The 11,868-nt window shown below is 44.7% G+C and overlaps 1 protein-coding gene across 1 annotated transcript in view; it reads left to right on the forward strand.

The window, feature by feature from the left end:
• The window catches only part of CFAP74 (cilia and flagella associated protein 74), a 45,634-nt gene extending 33,766 nt beyond the window's left edge, over nt 1–11,868 (forward strand). Inside the window, exons 25-36 of the mRNA XM_063317680.1 lie at nt 362–498; nt 1,014–1,148; nt 2,463–2,572; nt 4,032–4,087; nt 4,913–5,032; nt 5,129–5,284; nt 7,323–7,449; nt 8,089–8,243; nt 8,678–8,813; nt 9,403–9,530; nt 11,200–11,334; nt 11,474–11,868. Coding sequence (XP_063173750.1) covers nt 362–498; nt 1,014–1,148; nt 2,463–2,572; nt 4,032–4,087; nt 4,913–5,032; nt 5,129–5,284; nt 7,323–7,449; nt 8,089–8,243; nt 8,678–8,813; nt 9,403–9,530; nt 11,200–11,334; nt 11,474–11,572 — 1,494 coding nt within the window. The 3' untranslated portion in view covers nt 11,573–11,868. The remainder of the gene's footprint in view (nt 1–361; nt 499–1,013; nt 1,149–2,462; nt 2,573–4,031; nt 4,088–4,912; nt 5,033–5,128; nt 5,285–7,322; nt 7,450–8,088; nt 8,244–8,677; nt 8,814–9,402; nt 9,531–11,199; nt 11,335–11,473) is intronic.

Genomic DNA, 11,868 nt, shown 5'->3' on the forward strand with positions numbered 1-11,868 from the left:
GTGTGGAAGGGGAAGAAGTAAGGAAGGAAGATAGGTGGAAGGGAGAAGAAGGAAGGAAGGAGAGAAAAAGAGGAAGGAGAAGAGGAAGGAAGGAAGGAAGGAGTAGAGTGGGAAGAAGTAAGGAAAGAAGGTAAGTGGGAGAAGAAGGAAGGAGAGGGAAGGAAGGAGAGACAGAAAGAAGGAGGGAGGGAGGGAGTTTTTCTAACTAAGCTGAAAAAGCCTGGCGGCCCCAGTCACTCAGTTTCATCTCCAGGAGCAAGACTAGGATTCAAGGCAACGTCCAGAGCTCCTGTGCTCTGTTTTGCTTGCTGCCATCAGGACAGAAGGTTTTGACTTTCCCGTCTGTTCTCTTTGGCGGCAGAGGAAGAAGGAGGAGGCCATGCTGGGGCGGAAAGATGGGAAGAAGATGACCAGCTTCTCCTTCCTGGCTGAACTCTCAAAGGACAAGTACACCTCAAAGCCCTTCGAAGTGCCCAACCCAGAAGATATCTCTACAGAGTGAGGGTGCAAAAATGGCTCTCTGCTTCCTGACCAGCACTTAGTCCTCCACTGACCAGATGCTGTGGCTACAGTTTTGCTCTACTTAAGGGGTGCAAGTCCAAGATGGTCCCCTTGGGGGCTGGCTCACTACAGGCCACCATTTTTAATGTGTCCCTTCCTGCCTTCTCCGTGCTTGTCCCGTTCCATGAGCAGAAATTCATTTCCTAAATGTCTTTCAAAGGAGAGAAACATATTTGGCAAAATTCTTGTCGGGGTGGGGTGGATTTGATGCAAAAGGTGTGAAGCTGAACTGTCTCATGGTTCTGGCCATCTCCCCTCCCCACTGCCCTACCATTGGTATTTAGAGATACGCTGCCCCTGAACGAGGAAGTTTGACAGCAGCTGTATCTGAGAACATTTGAGGGACATCTACTCTGCTAAGGATTTGTCTTGACACCACGGAGCTGGGCGTGCTACATCACTCTGCTTTGGGGGTGATCAGTTGTTTTTCCGTTTGTTTCCCCAACCTCTAGCTCTGAAGAGTACATTGCTGCCCATTTATCTTTAGTCCGCAGTTTCACCAGCTGTTTTGACAAATACATCATACCCTGCCTCGTTGCGAGTGGAGACATCGATGAGAAGAGAGGGGCTGAAAATATGAGCTTCAGGTACGCCACGTCCAGAAACCAAAGACCCACGGCATGCCAAGGGATGCTTTACCGCTGGGCTAGCAAAGCCTAGCCTTTAATTACATGCAGATGCAAATTAAATGGTGTCCATTGCAAGCAAGAGGCAGACTGTATACTAATTTTAGCAGCTGCATGTAATTAAAGGCTAGGCTTGCTTTACTCTGATTTAAACCGGCAACCCGGTTTAAATTACAGGCATAGATTTAGTAGGAGAGAAAAGCAAACTGGAGCAAGGATGCTCGAAGTTTATTTTAGTGTGGCTTCATTTCTCAGAAACATTTTGCTGCTTTCTGGTTGGCTAAAATACCTTGAAATCACCCAGTTGGAATTTGCGATACCACCAGTTGACCCTTCTCTCTCCTCTGAACTTCAGCTAATATTACTAACATTTATTTTAGGTACGGTATTTACCTGAAGGGAATACCACGTTTTCTTTTCCCAATAATTTTACCCTTAAATGAGCAGGCCAGTGATTAAAGTAAAATGAACTTAACTTTGTTAGAATTCCGCTAATGGCAAGTTTATATAAAAAGCGATCACGATTTATTAGCTCTTAGAATGACAGATTTCAGGATATATATTATTGTGAGATTTTCAAGAGCAACCATTTTCTGTATCTTCCACATTTCTCTCTATACACACACACTATACATACACACACACACAATCATACATATACTTCAAAGAGAGAGGAAACAGCATAACTCAAAGAAGCATAACTTATTCTCAATTAACCGTAAGGTCAGTGTGCATTTTGGGGAAATTAAACATTCCTACTCTGCAGGGCTGGTGTTAGGAATATTGATAGTAACTTATTTATGAAGTATCTAGTTTTCTGGATTCTACGCAGAGTTTAAGAAAACAGCCCCCATGTTGCCTATAGGCTTCCAGGGAACAAACCACGGCTTAAGATTAGGAGCCAGAATTCCTGTTTGCAAGTATCCCGCTTAATATATTTGACCAAAATGGAAAAAAATAAGTAGGGATGGAGTGGGAAATCAGGCGGTCTCAAGCAAAAAATTATTCAGACAGTTTCTGAGTGCTAGAAGACAGGATGGTCAATGCTTTGTTATACACATTCAGACGTTTTTCTTTATTAATTAACAATAATGACTGGGAATCCAGATTGTCATTAGCATAGCTCCAGAAAAAAAAATGATCTGAGTTCAGAATCTTCTCTCAAGCCCAAAGTTTGCCTTTTTAAAAACTATCTTTGCTGAATAAATAAAGTTTCTGAGGATCGTGTGGCATTCCTGAAAGCAAGGGGCATTTGAATGTATTTTCCCTCCGCAGTCCTTACAATACCTTGTACTTGGAGCTCCATTGCCCGTCCGTCGCCCCTGCTGTGGTGGTAACTTCAAATAATGGGAGGACATTCTTCAACTTCGGGGACATTGCAGTCGGTATGAAACGGTGGCTTTGCATCACCTTTTTTCCCGCTCCTTGGCAGAATTTAATTCATGAACACCGGCGTTCTCTGGTGGAAATCCACAGGTATTCTCAGTGGCCTTATAAGCATATATTTTAACAGAGGGCCCAAAACAAGGCCTGTTTCTAATTTTGGTGTTTTTTTTTAATCCGTTCAGTCACGTTCAATTCTTGGAGATGGCCTGGACAAGTCCCTGCAGTTTTCCTGGCAAGGTTTTTCAGAAGTGGTTTGCCATTGCCTCCTTCTTAGGGCTGAGAGAGAGTGACTGGCCCAAGGTCACCCAGCCAGCTTTGTGCCTATGGCGGGATTAGAACTCATGGCCTCCTGGCTTCTGGCCTGATGCCTTAACCACTAATTTTGGGGTATTAGAGCAATATAACGTGGCATGGGGCCAGGCTACCTAAGGGACATCCCCACAACATTGACCCGCCCCGCCCGATCATGCAGAGGACATGTTACGGACCCTGTCTGTAAGAGAACTTCATCTGGCGGGGTCCAGGAAACAGGCCTTCTCTGCAGTGGTCCCCGCCCTTTGGAACATCTTGCCCCCAGAGGTGAGGCAGGCCCCTTCACTTCCAACCTTCAGGAGGGCCCTGAAAACTTGGTTCTCCCGTCTCGCGTGGGGCGGGGAGGTGGGCAGCCATTCATGGGGGTGGCTTAGAGACCCTCCCTCCTGATTAGAATTTTCTAGCCTCTTGGACTTTACGCTTATTTATATTGTATTTTATATTTGTAAATTGTTTTATTTTTATAGGATTTTAATTGTTTATTATTATAGTTTAAATTTTATTGTAAACCGCCCAGAGTCCCTCTTTTGGGGGAGATGGGAAGTAGCAAAATTTGAATAATAAATAAATAAGAGTTTGTATAGAGCGGGCCAAAGTTATCTGTCCTGTGATTTCTGCTGATTCACCTATAAATCAGATGATTAATTTTAGCTGGAGCAGGGAATAGAAATTCCAACATAGAGGTTGGATCTATAGTCATGCTAAGTCATAGTTTAATTAACCTTGCTTGTTATGAATTGGTTGGCTGCAGGTTAAGCCATCAATCACGGTTTATAGATCCCAGTAGCTGGGTTTGCCTAAGACAAAACGAAACAAGCCACATGTTGGCTTAGCGTATATCCTGAATCAGGCCATGCTGATCTCTGTTCTTACTGAAAAGGAACCTGTGATAGACACAGACAGAGTTGTTGCTAAGCTGCAATTTCTAAAAATTCCAATATTGCTTTGAATTGTAGATCAACAGCATCTGGTGGGCTGCAGGTCTCCCAAAGTTGGTCTGGTGGAACAAGATGTATATGCACAGTGTGAATTCTTTCTTTCGATTTTATATTTCTCAGGACTAATGTGAAAATGGCTCCTTGACATTGTCCTTCTTTTAAAATTGTTCTCTATTGGCTTTTTTACATGGGCTGTCTCATCCTTCAGGGCACAGAATCAAGAAAGAAGTGGAGATCCAGAATATATCCAACGAACACCTGGTGGTATCCTTTAAATTGAACTAGTCCCTGTTGCTCCACCATTTTTCCCACTGGTTTTCTTTAAAAAAAAAATTTGTTTAGCTATTTTTTTTACCAGAAAGCTCCTCTCTAAGTGATTTAGAAATATTAATAGCGAGACAAAACCTTACCTGCAGCCTTACAATTGAAAAGTCATAACATGCATGGAAAGTGGGGTGGTGAGGGAGGAGGAAGAAGGAAAGACGCAAGCTCCGTCTTGAATTCTTAAAGCTCCAGTTCTCGTTAGCATCAGCTTGGAGGAAAAGGATTCTGAGGCCACTGATGAAATGGCCATGGAGTAGGTGAGAACTGGAGAATCAGCAGAGAGGGGGCCTCTCTATATTCCCTCCATTTTGCTACTCAGTCTCCTGGAGCACTGTTTCTCAACCGTGGGAACTTTAAGATGTGTGGACTTCAATTCCCAGAATTCCATTCTTCCATGGAATTCCATTCCCCATGCTGGCTGGGGAATTCTGGGAGTTGAAGTCCACACGTCTTAAAGTTGCCAAGGTTGAGAAACACTCCAATCTCATAATAATTTCCAATCTCATAATAATTTCAGAATCAATCTCTCCCTCTCCCTCCCTCCCTCCCTTTCTCAGTCCAAGACCAATCTTCATTACAAGAGGGTCTAGGAAAATAAACCTGCTCCTGAACTGTGGAAACACAGTCTTGGAAGGAAGGGAAGGCTCTGCATAGGTCATCCAGTCCTTCCCCATTGGCAGTGCAGGCTTGTTTGTGTAGTTGGCCCGAGGTTAGGCACAGGGTGTTTTTCTTTGACCGGTGGGTTCTTTGAACCGAACTTTTCAGCTGGGATATTCCCTTCTCGATCCCTTTGGGCCCTTCCTGCTGGCAAATCCGATTTGTTCGCTCGGGGAAGGGGAATTCCGGTGCCTTGTCCTTACCTTCTGTCCGGAGGAGAGTAAGTCGGTGAGTCTCTTCATCCCCGCGTCACGCTTTCGTCTTGATGTCCCACACGGTCGTTACCCCTTTCATCCATTCTCCCCACGAAATTTCTCTTCCTAGTATTTTGAAATCCTGGAAATCCGAACGGAGAAAGCTACCCTGACTCTGACTTTGACTGGCAGGGGAGTGATCACGTCCATTGCATGTTCCCTGGAAGAAGATGTGTTGAACATGGGATATGTCGTCTCCAAGGAAACCACCACATCCATCTTCAAGGTAGCCGGCCACCACACTGTCTGAGAAAAGGATTCCCTTCCAAGGAAATCAAAGCATTATCATATACCCTTATAATACGAGTTGGGTGGTAAAGAAATACGACAAATACGTAACAAATAACTCTAGCCTGGCATTGGGCTAGAGCTACATAAATTTTATATTTTTATTAAATGTTTTTAACTTTTTAACTTTTAATTAATACTTTCCCCCTTTCTAACGTCCTGCATTTCTGACACGAAATGAGAGAAATAAATATGACGAATAAACAAATTAAATGTTGCTGTTTCCCAAGCCATCAGCGAGCCCATATTGGTGGGGGAATTACTGTGATTTCACACAAACTTTATTAGCAGGAACACGCCACCACTTGGTAAACCGACCTTCAATGAATGGCTGAGAGAACAGAGAGATTCCATTTTTCATTTCATCGCCAGGTTACCTAGCATCTCTAAATAAGCCAGTCGCTCTCCGGGTTCACCCAACGTTTGTTTAAGCAGTGAATACGTCATCACTGGTTGTCTTTACTCAAGATGCAGAGCCACAAAGAGTGATTGACAAACCCCAAACCTTTCACAACCCATTAAGGCTGAGTGTTATGTGGGAAAACCAGTTGCCGTTCCCCTGCTACAGTCTCCCTCGAGTCTTCTGGGAAGGGTAATAGTGATTCATTTTGCAGAATTCTTGTAGTGCGGCTGGCAAATGGGTATGACATCTGAAGCTACGTAGCGCTTTCAAAACACCGTTTTCAGTGTTGTGATTCTGGGAACCATGCTCAGCTCCTGCTATTTTCACGGAGACACCTGTGCTGTTTTCTTGGCAACAGTATGGAAGGATTTTGTCATTGCTGTTTTCCAGGATTTTTTAAAATTAACTTCCCAGTCCTCTGTCTCTCAGATTTTCTGCCACTACTTCTAATTATTATTAATTTTATTATTAAGATTTGTTCTAGCCCAGCCCACCCTAATCTTACCTAGCTTCTTGAGATAAGCCAAGGCCAGGCTGCTGCCACCATCTGCTGTGGTCTAGAGATTCTTGATCAAAAAAATTAGTTAATCCGCGGGGGATTTAAAAGAAAGCCTATCTAAAGTTTGCAGCGTCCTCTTTAAAGTCAGGATTGGAAAAAACAACAACTTACAGGCAACCTTTCTAAAGACCAATCTAGACAACATGGCAAAATAATCTTTCTTGGCAGATTTTGCATAAAAACGAACAAGCATAATGATAGGAACAAAATGACAGGGTCTGGTTCATCAAGCAATGTATACCCTTATGAGCTGGTAAACTTCCAGAGCTTATCTTTTTTATGGTGGGCAGTCTTCCCAGATTAGAGAGGGTCCATTTCTGGCACAAAGGTTCTATGAAATGTTTAACATCTAAACCGTATTGCTGTTCTGATCCGGGACCAAGAGCTGGGTTTCTTCATCCCACGAAAGAAGGCCCACTGTGTTAACAGTTACTTTTCCACCACTATTTTCCTTCTGAATCCACAAAGGAAAGAGTTTCCACCTTTTTGCCAAAGGCCAACAACATTTGTATTGTGCTATCTAGGAAAAATTAGTGACATATGGCTGCGAGAGCTGGACCATAAGGAAGGCTGAGCGAAGGAAGATCGATGCTTTTGAACTGTGGTGTTGGAGGAATATTCTGAGAGTGCCTTGGACTGCAAGAAGATCCAACCAGTCCATCCTCCAGGAAATAAAGCCAGACTGCTCACTTGAGGGAACAATATTAAAGGCAAAACTGAAATACTTTGGCCACATAATGAGAAGACAGACACCCTGGAGAAGATGCTGATGCTGGGGAGAGTGGAGGGCAAAAGGAAGAGGGGCTGACCAAGGGCAAGGTGGATGGATGGTATTCTAGAGGTGACGGACTCATCCCTGGGGGAGCTGGGGGTGCTGACGACCGACAGGAAGCTCTGGCATGGGCTGGTCCATGAAGTCACAAAGAGTCGGAAGCGACTGAACGAATAAACAACAACATCTAGGAAAAATGGCCTAAATGCGGCGTAATTTTAGGATGATGGGTTCTTTTGCAGATCGAGAACATTTCTCCTTTGCCCTTGAAATTTTCTGTTGTCCTGGAGTCTCTTTCGCCGGACAGATATCAAGAGCTGCAGACGTTTCCCCCGTTCCTTAACACACCGAGAGAAACGCATATCGTTGGTAAGAAGATAGCCCTGTTTTGAGTGCTGTTTCATGCTAGATAGGGGGGTAATGATGGACTGATTGCTGCATTGCTTCATGATTATGGTTCACTGTTGAACAAATTCTTCTGAGGGACACCTGTTCCAGTGACGTGGTAGATCAGGGTAAATTATCTTTAATAATTTTTTGTGGGGGATTCCCCGAGTGTCATGGCAAAAAACATGACATGAAAACTCATGAATTTTCTTCTCTTTCTTCTCTCTCTTTCTTTCTTTCTTTCTTTCTTTCTTTCTTTCTTTCTATGTATGTATGTATGTATGTATGTATGTATGTATGTATCAGCAAAACAACTTTGGGGGCTTTGGAAGGGCTTTTAAAAAGTGAAATATGTCCCTATACACCAGTTAAATGGGAAGGAAAACAAGGCATTTGTTAAAAGCTAAGAGAGGAATTGACTGTACAATAGCAAATGAATAATGACTAGGATTCCTAATAGGGATGGGTTTGGTTCCCTAATTGGTTGGGCCCTGAGTGCTTTTCCTTGGGCTAAACTGGTTGATATCCAGGTTTTCCTACTTCATTCTTGGACTTTTCAGCACTGCTATAGAAAGGACAGAGTCTATTTCCTACTACACTGTTTACCAATTCCTTTCCCAGGTACACAAAATTACAGCGGCCTGAGTGTGTTCAGCGTCTTCCCAATGCAAGGCATCATTGGTCTTGGGAAGTCTCAGGAGTTCACAGTCACCTTCAGTCCTGATCATGAAAGCTTGTATTATTCCGACCGCATCCAGATCTTGCTTTTTGATAAGGTGAGAGGATCTTTTGGGGTCAGGTGAACTGTCCCTGAGTTTGTCCCAGGTGCTTAAACAGCGGTATTCCTGCTTTCAGACAAGTAATGAAGACTGCGACATAAAAGGAAAAGTGCATGAAGTAGGCAGAGGAAAACATTCTAATTTGAATCCCAGACTTTCCAGTTTCAAAGTGATAAGACTGACTTTTCCTGGCCTGGTGTTCTCCAGTTGGGTTGGACTAAAACCCTCAGAATTTCCCCTTTGATGACCTCCAAGTGTCCAGGGCCTGTGTCTGGCTGGGGAATTCTGGGAGTTGAAGTCTTGAAGTTGCCGAGGTTGAGAAACGCTGCTCTGGAGGGTCATCCAACCTTGGAAGGGTCATTGGAATGACACCGGAGGGGGGTAATCGAGAGGCGTTTTAGAAACCCCGGGCTGCTTGAAACTCCTTGCAGGAAATCATCCGGGTGATACAGCTGAAAGGGGCAGCAAGGAACCACATCATGTACGTGGAAGGTGGGGAGCCGTTGGACGTGCCCTTTGAGTCGCTGGCTGTGGTGACTTCCGTGACGGAGGAAGCATCCAAAGCAGGTGAAGCAGCCTAAGGGGACTGAATTCTGCCCGTGCTTTGGCTTGGAAACTGCAGGTGCCAAAGATCGGGGTCCGGCAGGTAGAGGGAAGGAATACCAAACTGTCTGGAAGAGGTCCGTCCCGAGCGGTCCCATCCTACTTCCCAGGGTTGTTGTATTTTGCCTTCAGCACCCAGGACACAGATGATGATGATGTTGACGACAACAACAATAGGATCTCACTGGACAACCAGCTGAATTTCATTTCCAGATGGGGATTGCAGAATATCCCCCCACTCCATACCCGAGTGAATAGATTTGGGGGCACAAAGTCAGCTGTTTTCACATCTCTTAGCCCTGATGTGCTTTGCTTGCTGTTGCTTAGCATGTTGGGCCAAACCAGCCAATGGTGGCTTATTCAGTAAACGATGGCAGAAGCAACAGGGTCATTCATTTTACCTAAAGGAGGGGAGAGAAATGTTTTAGGCAAATTTAACTAATTTCTTTAATACTTAGCTATGCTGCCATGGGAATCCTGATCACTATTTAGTTTTTAATCTGACCTGTTCCCCATTCTCCCACCCCTGATGGACAAAACTGCTTCTCTGCAGAAACTGAGAAAGTCACCAACTCCATCCTGGTCAGCCTGAAGTGCGTACAGTCAGAGACTCTTGTTATCCCAGCAGTGCGGGAGTTGAAAGTCGGAGCCATCCGGACCGCTCAGTTTGCATCAAAGAAGGTACGGCCGTCTTGGGGGGCAAGCATTTGTCAACTGCTAAGAGTGGGGTTCAGGAGAGGACTTGGTCAGAAATAGAACAGCTGCTGGAATCCTGAGAATTCTTTGGGAAATTAGTGCCAAATCCCCACCCCAGCCCAGAGGCATTTGGCTTTTAAAATCACATTCCATCCCAGCACCGCATTTGGGCCCTTTTTGTTTTTTAAGAGCCCAGATCTAATCAGATGTCCTGAGCTGGAGTGATCTGGTTTGGGGGAAGGTTGGGGGAAAACCTTACAGGTTAGGTGTACTACATTGAAGCACTGATGGGGGGCGGGGAGGGGATCAGTGAGCTGGCAGCCTGCTTGGGTGGGGTAGGAAGCGGGAAGGTGTGGCCAAAGCAAAATGGGTGTGGCCAAAGCAAAAGTGTGAGTGGTCTCCCAGGCTACTTTTTTTCTTAAATCTATCCTGTTTTGTTCCTCCTTTGATTCTTCCTCTTTCTGCCTGCCTCCTCCCTGCTGTTCGTCACAACCTTGTGGGGGCCTCAACGATGGGGTGCCCATGTTCAGGAAGGAAAGTTAAATGAACATGGGGACAGTTTTGTTTCCTGATATTCTGAAACTTGTGCGCTTACCTTCTTGCAATGGAGGAAAGATCCCATGGCAGGCCGCACCATTGCATTCTGGCTTGTTTCCCTTGTTAAAATCCTAGCACATGCTCTTGCCCAGAGGAACCACAGAATAGGGACGCGGTTGAAGAGACATTCTTTCAAATCCATTTGGTTGCCTCTGTGTGGCTGTGTGAGTTTATACATCTGTACGACAGATGTTTTTTGGAAAGCCTCGCAAAGCTGCGATACCAATTCCACATCTCCCTCTCTCTTGAATTATTGGGGTGCAGTTGTCAGCACCTTCTAAAAAGAAATCTACCCTGCAAAAAAATTATGGCTTCCATACCAATTTACGGGTGTGTCTCCCTGGGGCAATCGTAAGAATTTGGCTGCTGGAATCCTGAGAATTCTTTGGGAAATTAGTGCCGGATCCCCACCCCAGCCCAGAGGCGTTTGGCTTTTAAAATCACATTCCATCCCAGCACCCCATTTGGGCCCTTTTTGTTTTTTAAGAGCCCAGATCTAATCAGATGTCCTGAGCTGGAGTGATCTGGTTTGGGGGAAGGTTGCATTGCCATGCCGGGAGGGTTTCATCCATCACACCTTATATACATTTCTTCTTGATTTTCTCTTTTCAGATAAGGAACCATTTATTACATAACAGTGTTACTAGATTTTGCCTACTAGCTATTAAAATTTTCAGGCAGATAATTGAGGGTCCTGGGCATGGGTAAACATACTGAGAATGCCTCTTCTCTTTAATTCCTTTTTAATCCTTACTTGCTTTTCCATCTCTTTTGTGGCCTTTAGAGGCCCCGCTTTAGTCTATAGCCTTCGTATGAACATTAAGAGTGTTCATTTTAGTATTTTAGTGTTTTAATTTTATAGCCCTAGCTTTTAATGATCTTTTATCTCTTACAAGTTTCAGTGGTATTATTCAAATGGGTGTAATTTTTCTTGTTTGTATTTTATGCTGGTCTTTGACCAGAATAAAGGTTTGCTTGATTGACTGACTGACTGACTGACTGACTGACTGAGGGTTTCACCCACTGATTGAACGTTGCCACCCTTCCTTTTCCGCAGAATGTCGAATTCAGCTGGGAAGGCTTGCAGGTTCTGCAATTGAAAGGATTCAGCGTGGACCTGGTGAAAGGGCTGGTGGAGCGTGGGCAGACCAAATCCATCATTGTCTCTTGGGTGCCCCCTGCTGGCTCCGATGTAGGTTGACAGGCTTCAAAGCCTATTTTCTTGCGATTGATCGGTAGCGTTCTTACTCCCTGTAAAGGGAGCAGGGTCTAACCCTTCTCCTCCTTCAGAAGCCCCCAAATTCAGGGCCGCCTCTGTCTCGTCCCCACAGCCCAATCAGCCGATAACTGGATCGGCCACGCTGGTTGTGAAAGGTGACGTGAAGGAAGTTTACGGCGTCTACTTTATGGGCCGGATCGTGGCCGAATAAACTCACAACCGAGAACCTGCCCAGGAGGAGAATCTAGCTGAGGCTGTGAAACTCAGGCCTTTCTGAAACGCCATCAGAACACTGGAGGTTTTAACCCAAAACTGAATTCCAGTTTTATGCATGTATAACTTGTTTTAAGGGTTGGCTTTGGGGCCAAACCGTATCTGCTGCTCCCTCTCATAAAGGCTTTTTTCCCCCTGAACATGCACAGAAGGCTCCAGGCTTGATTGAAGAAGTCGCTTTTCCGTTCATTTCTCTTCCTTGCTCTTGTTAGCAAATAAAACTGTTCTTCATAA

Source organism: Candoia aspera, chromosome 18, assembly GCF_035149785.1.
Source record: "Candoia aspera isolate rCanAsp1 chromosome 18, rCanAsp1.hap2, whole genome shotgun sequence".
Taxonomy (NCBI): domain Eukaryota; kingdom Metazoa; phylum Chordata; class Lepidosauria; order Squamata; family Boidae; genus Candoia; species Candoia aspera.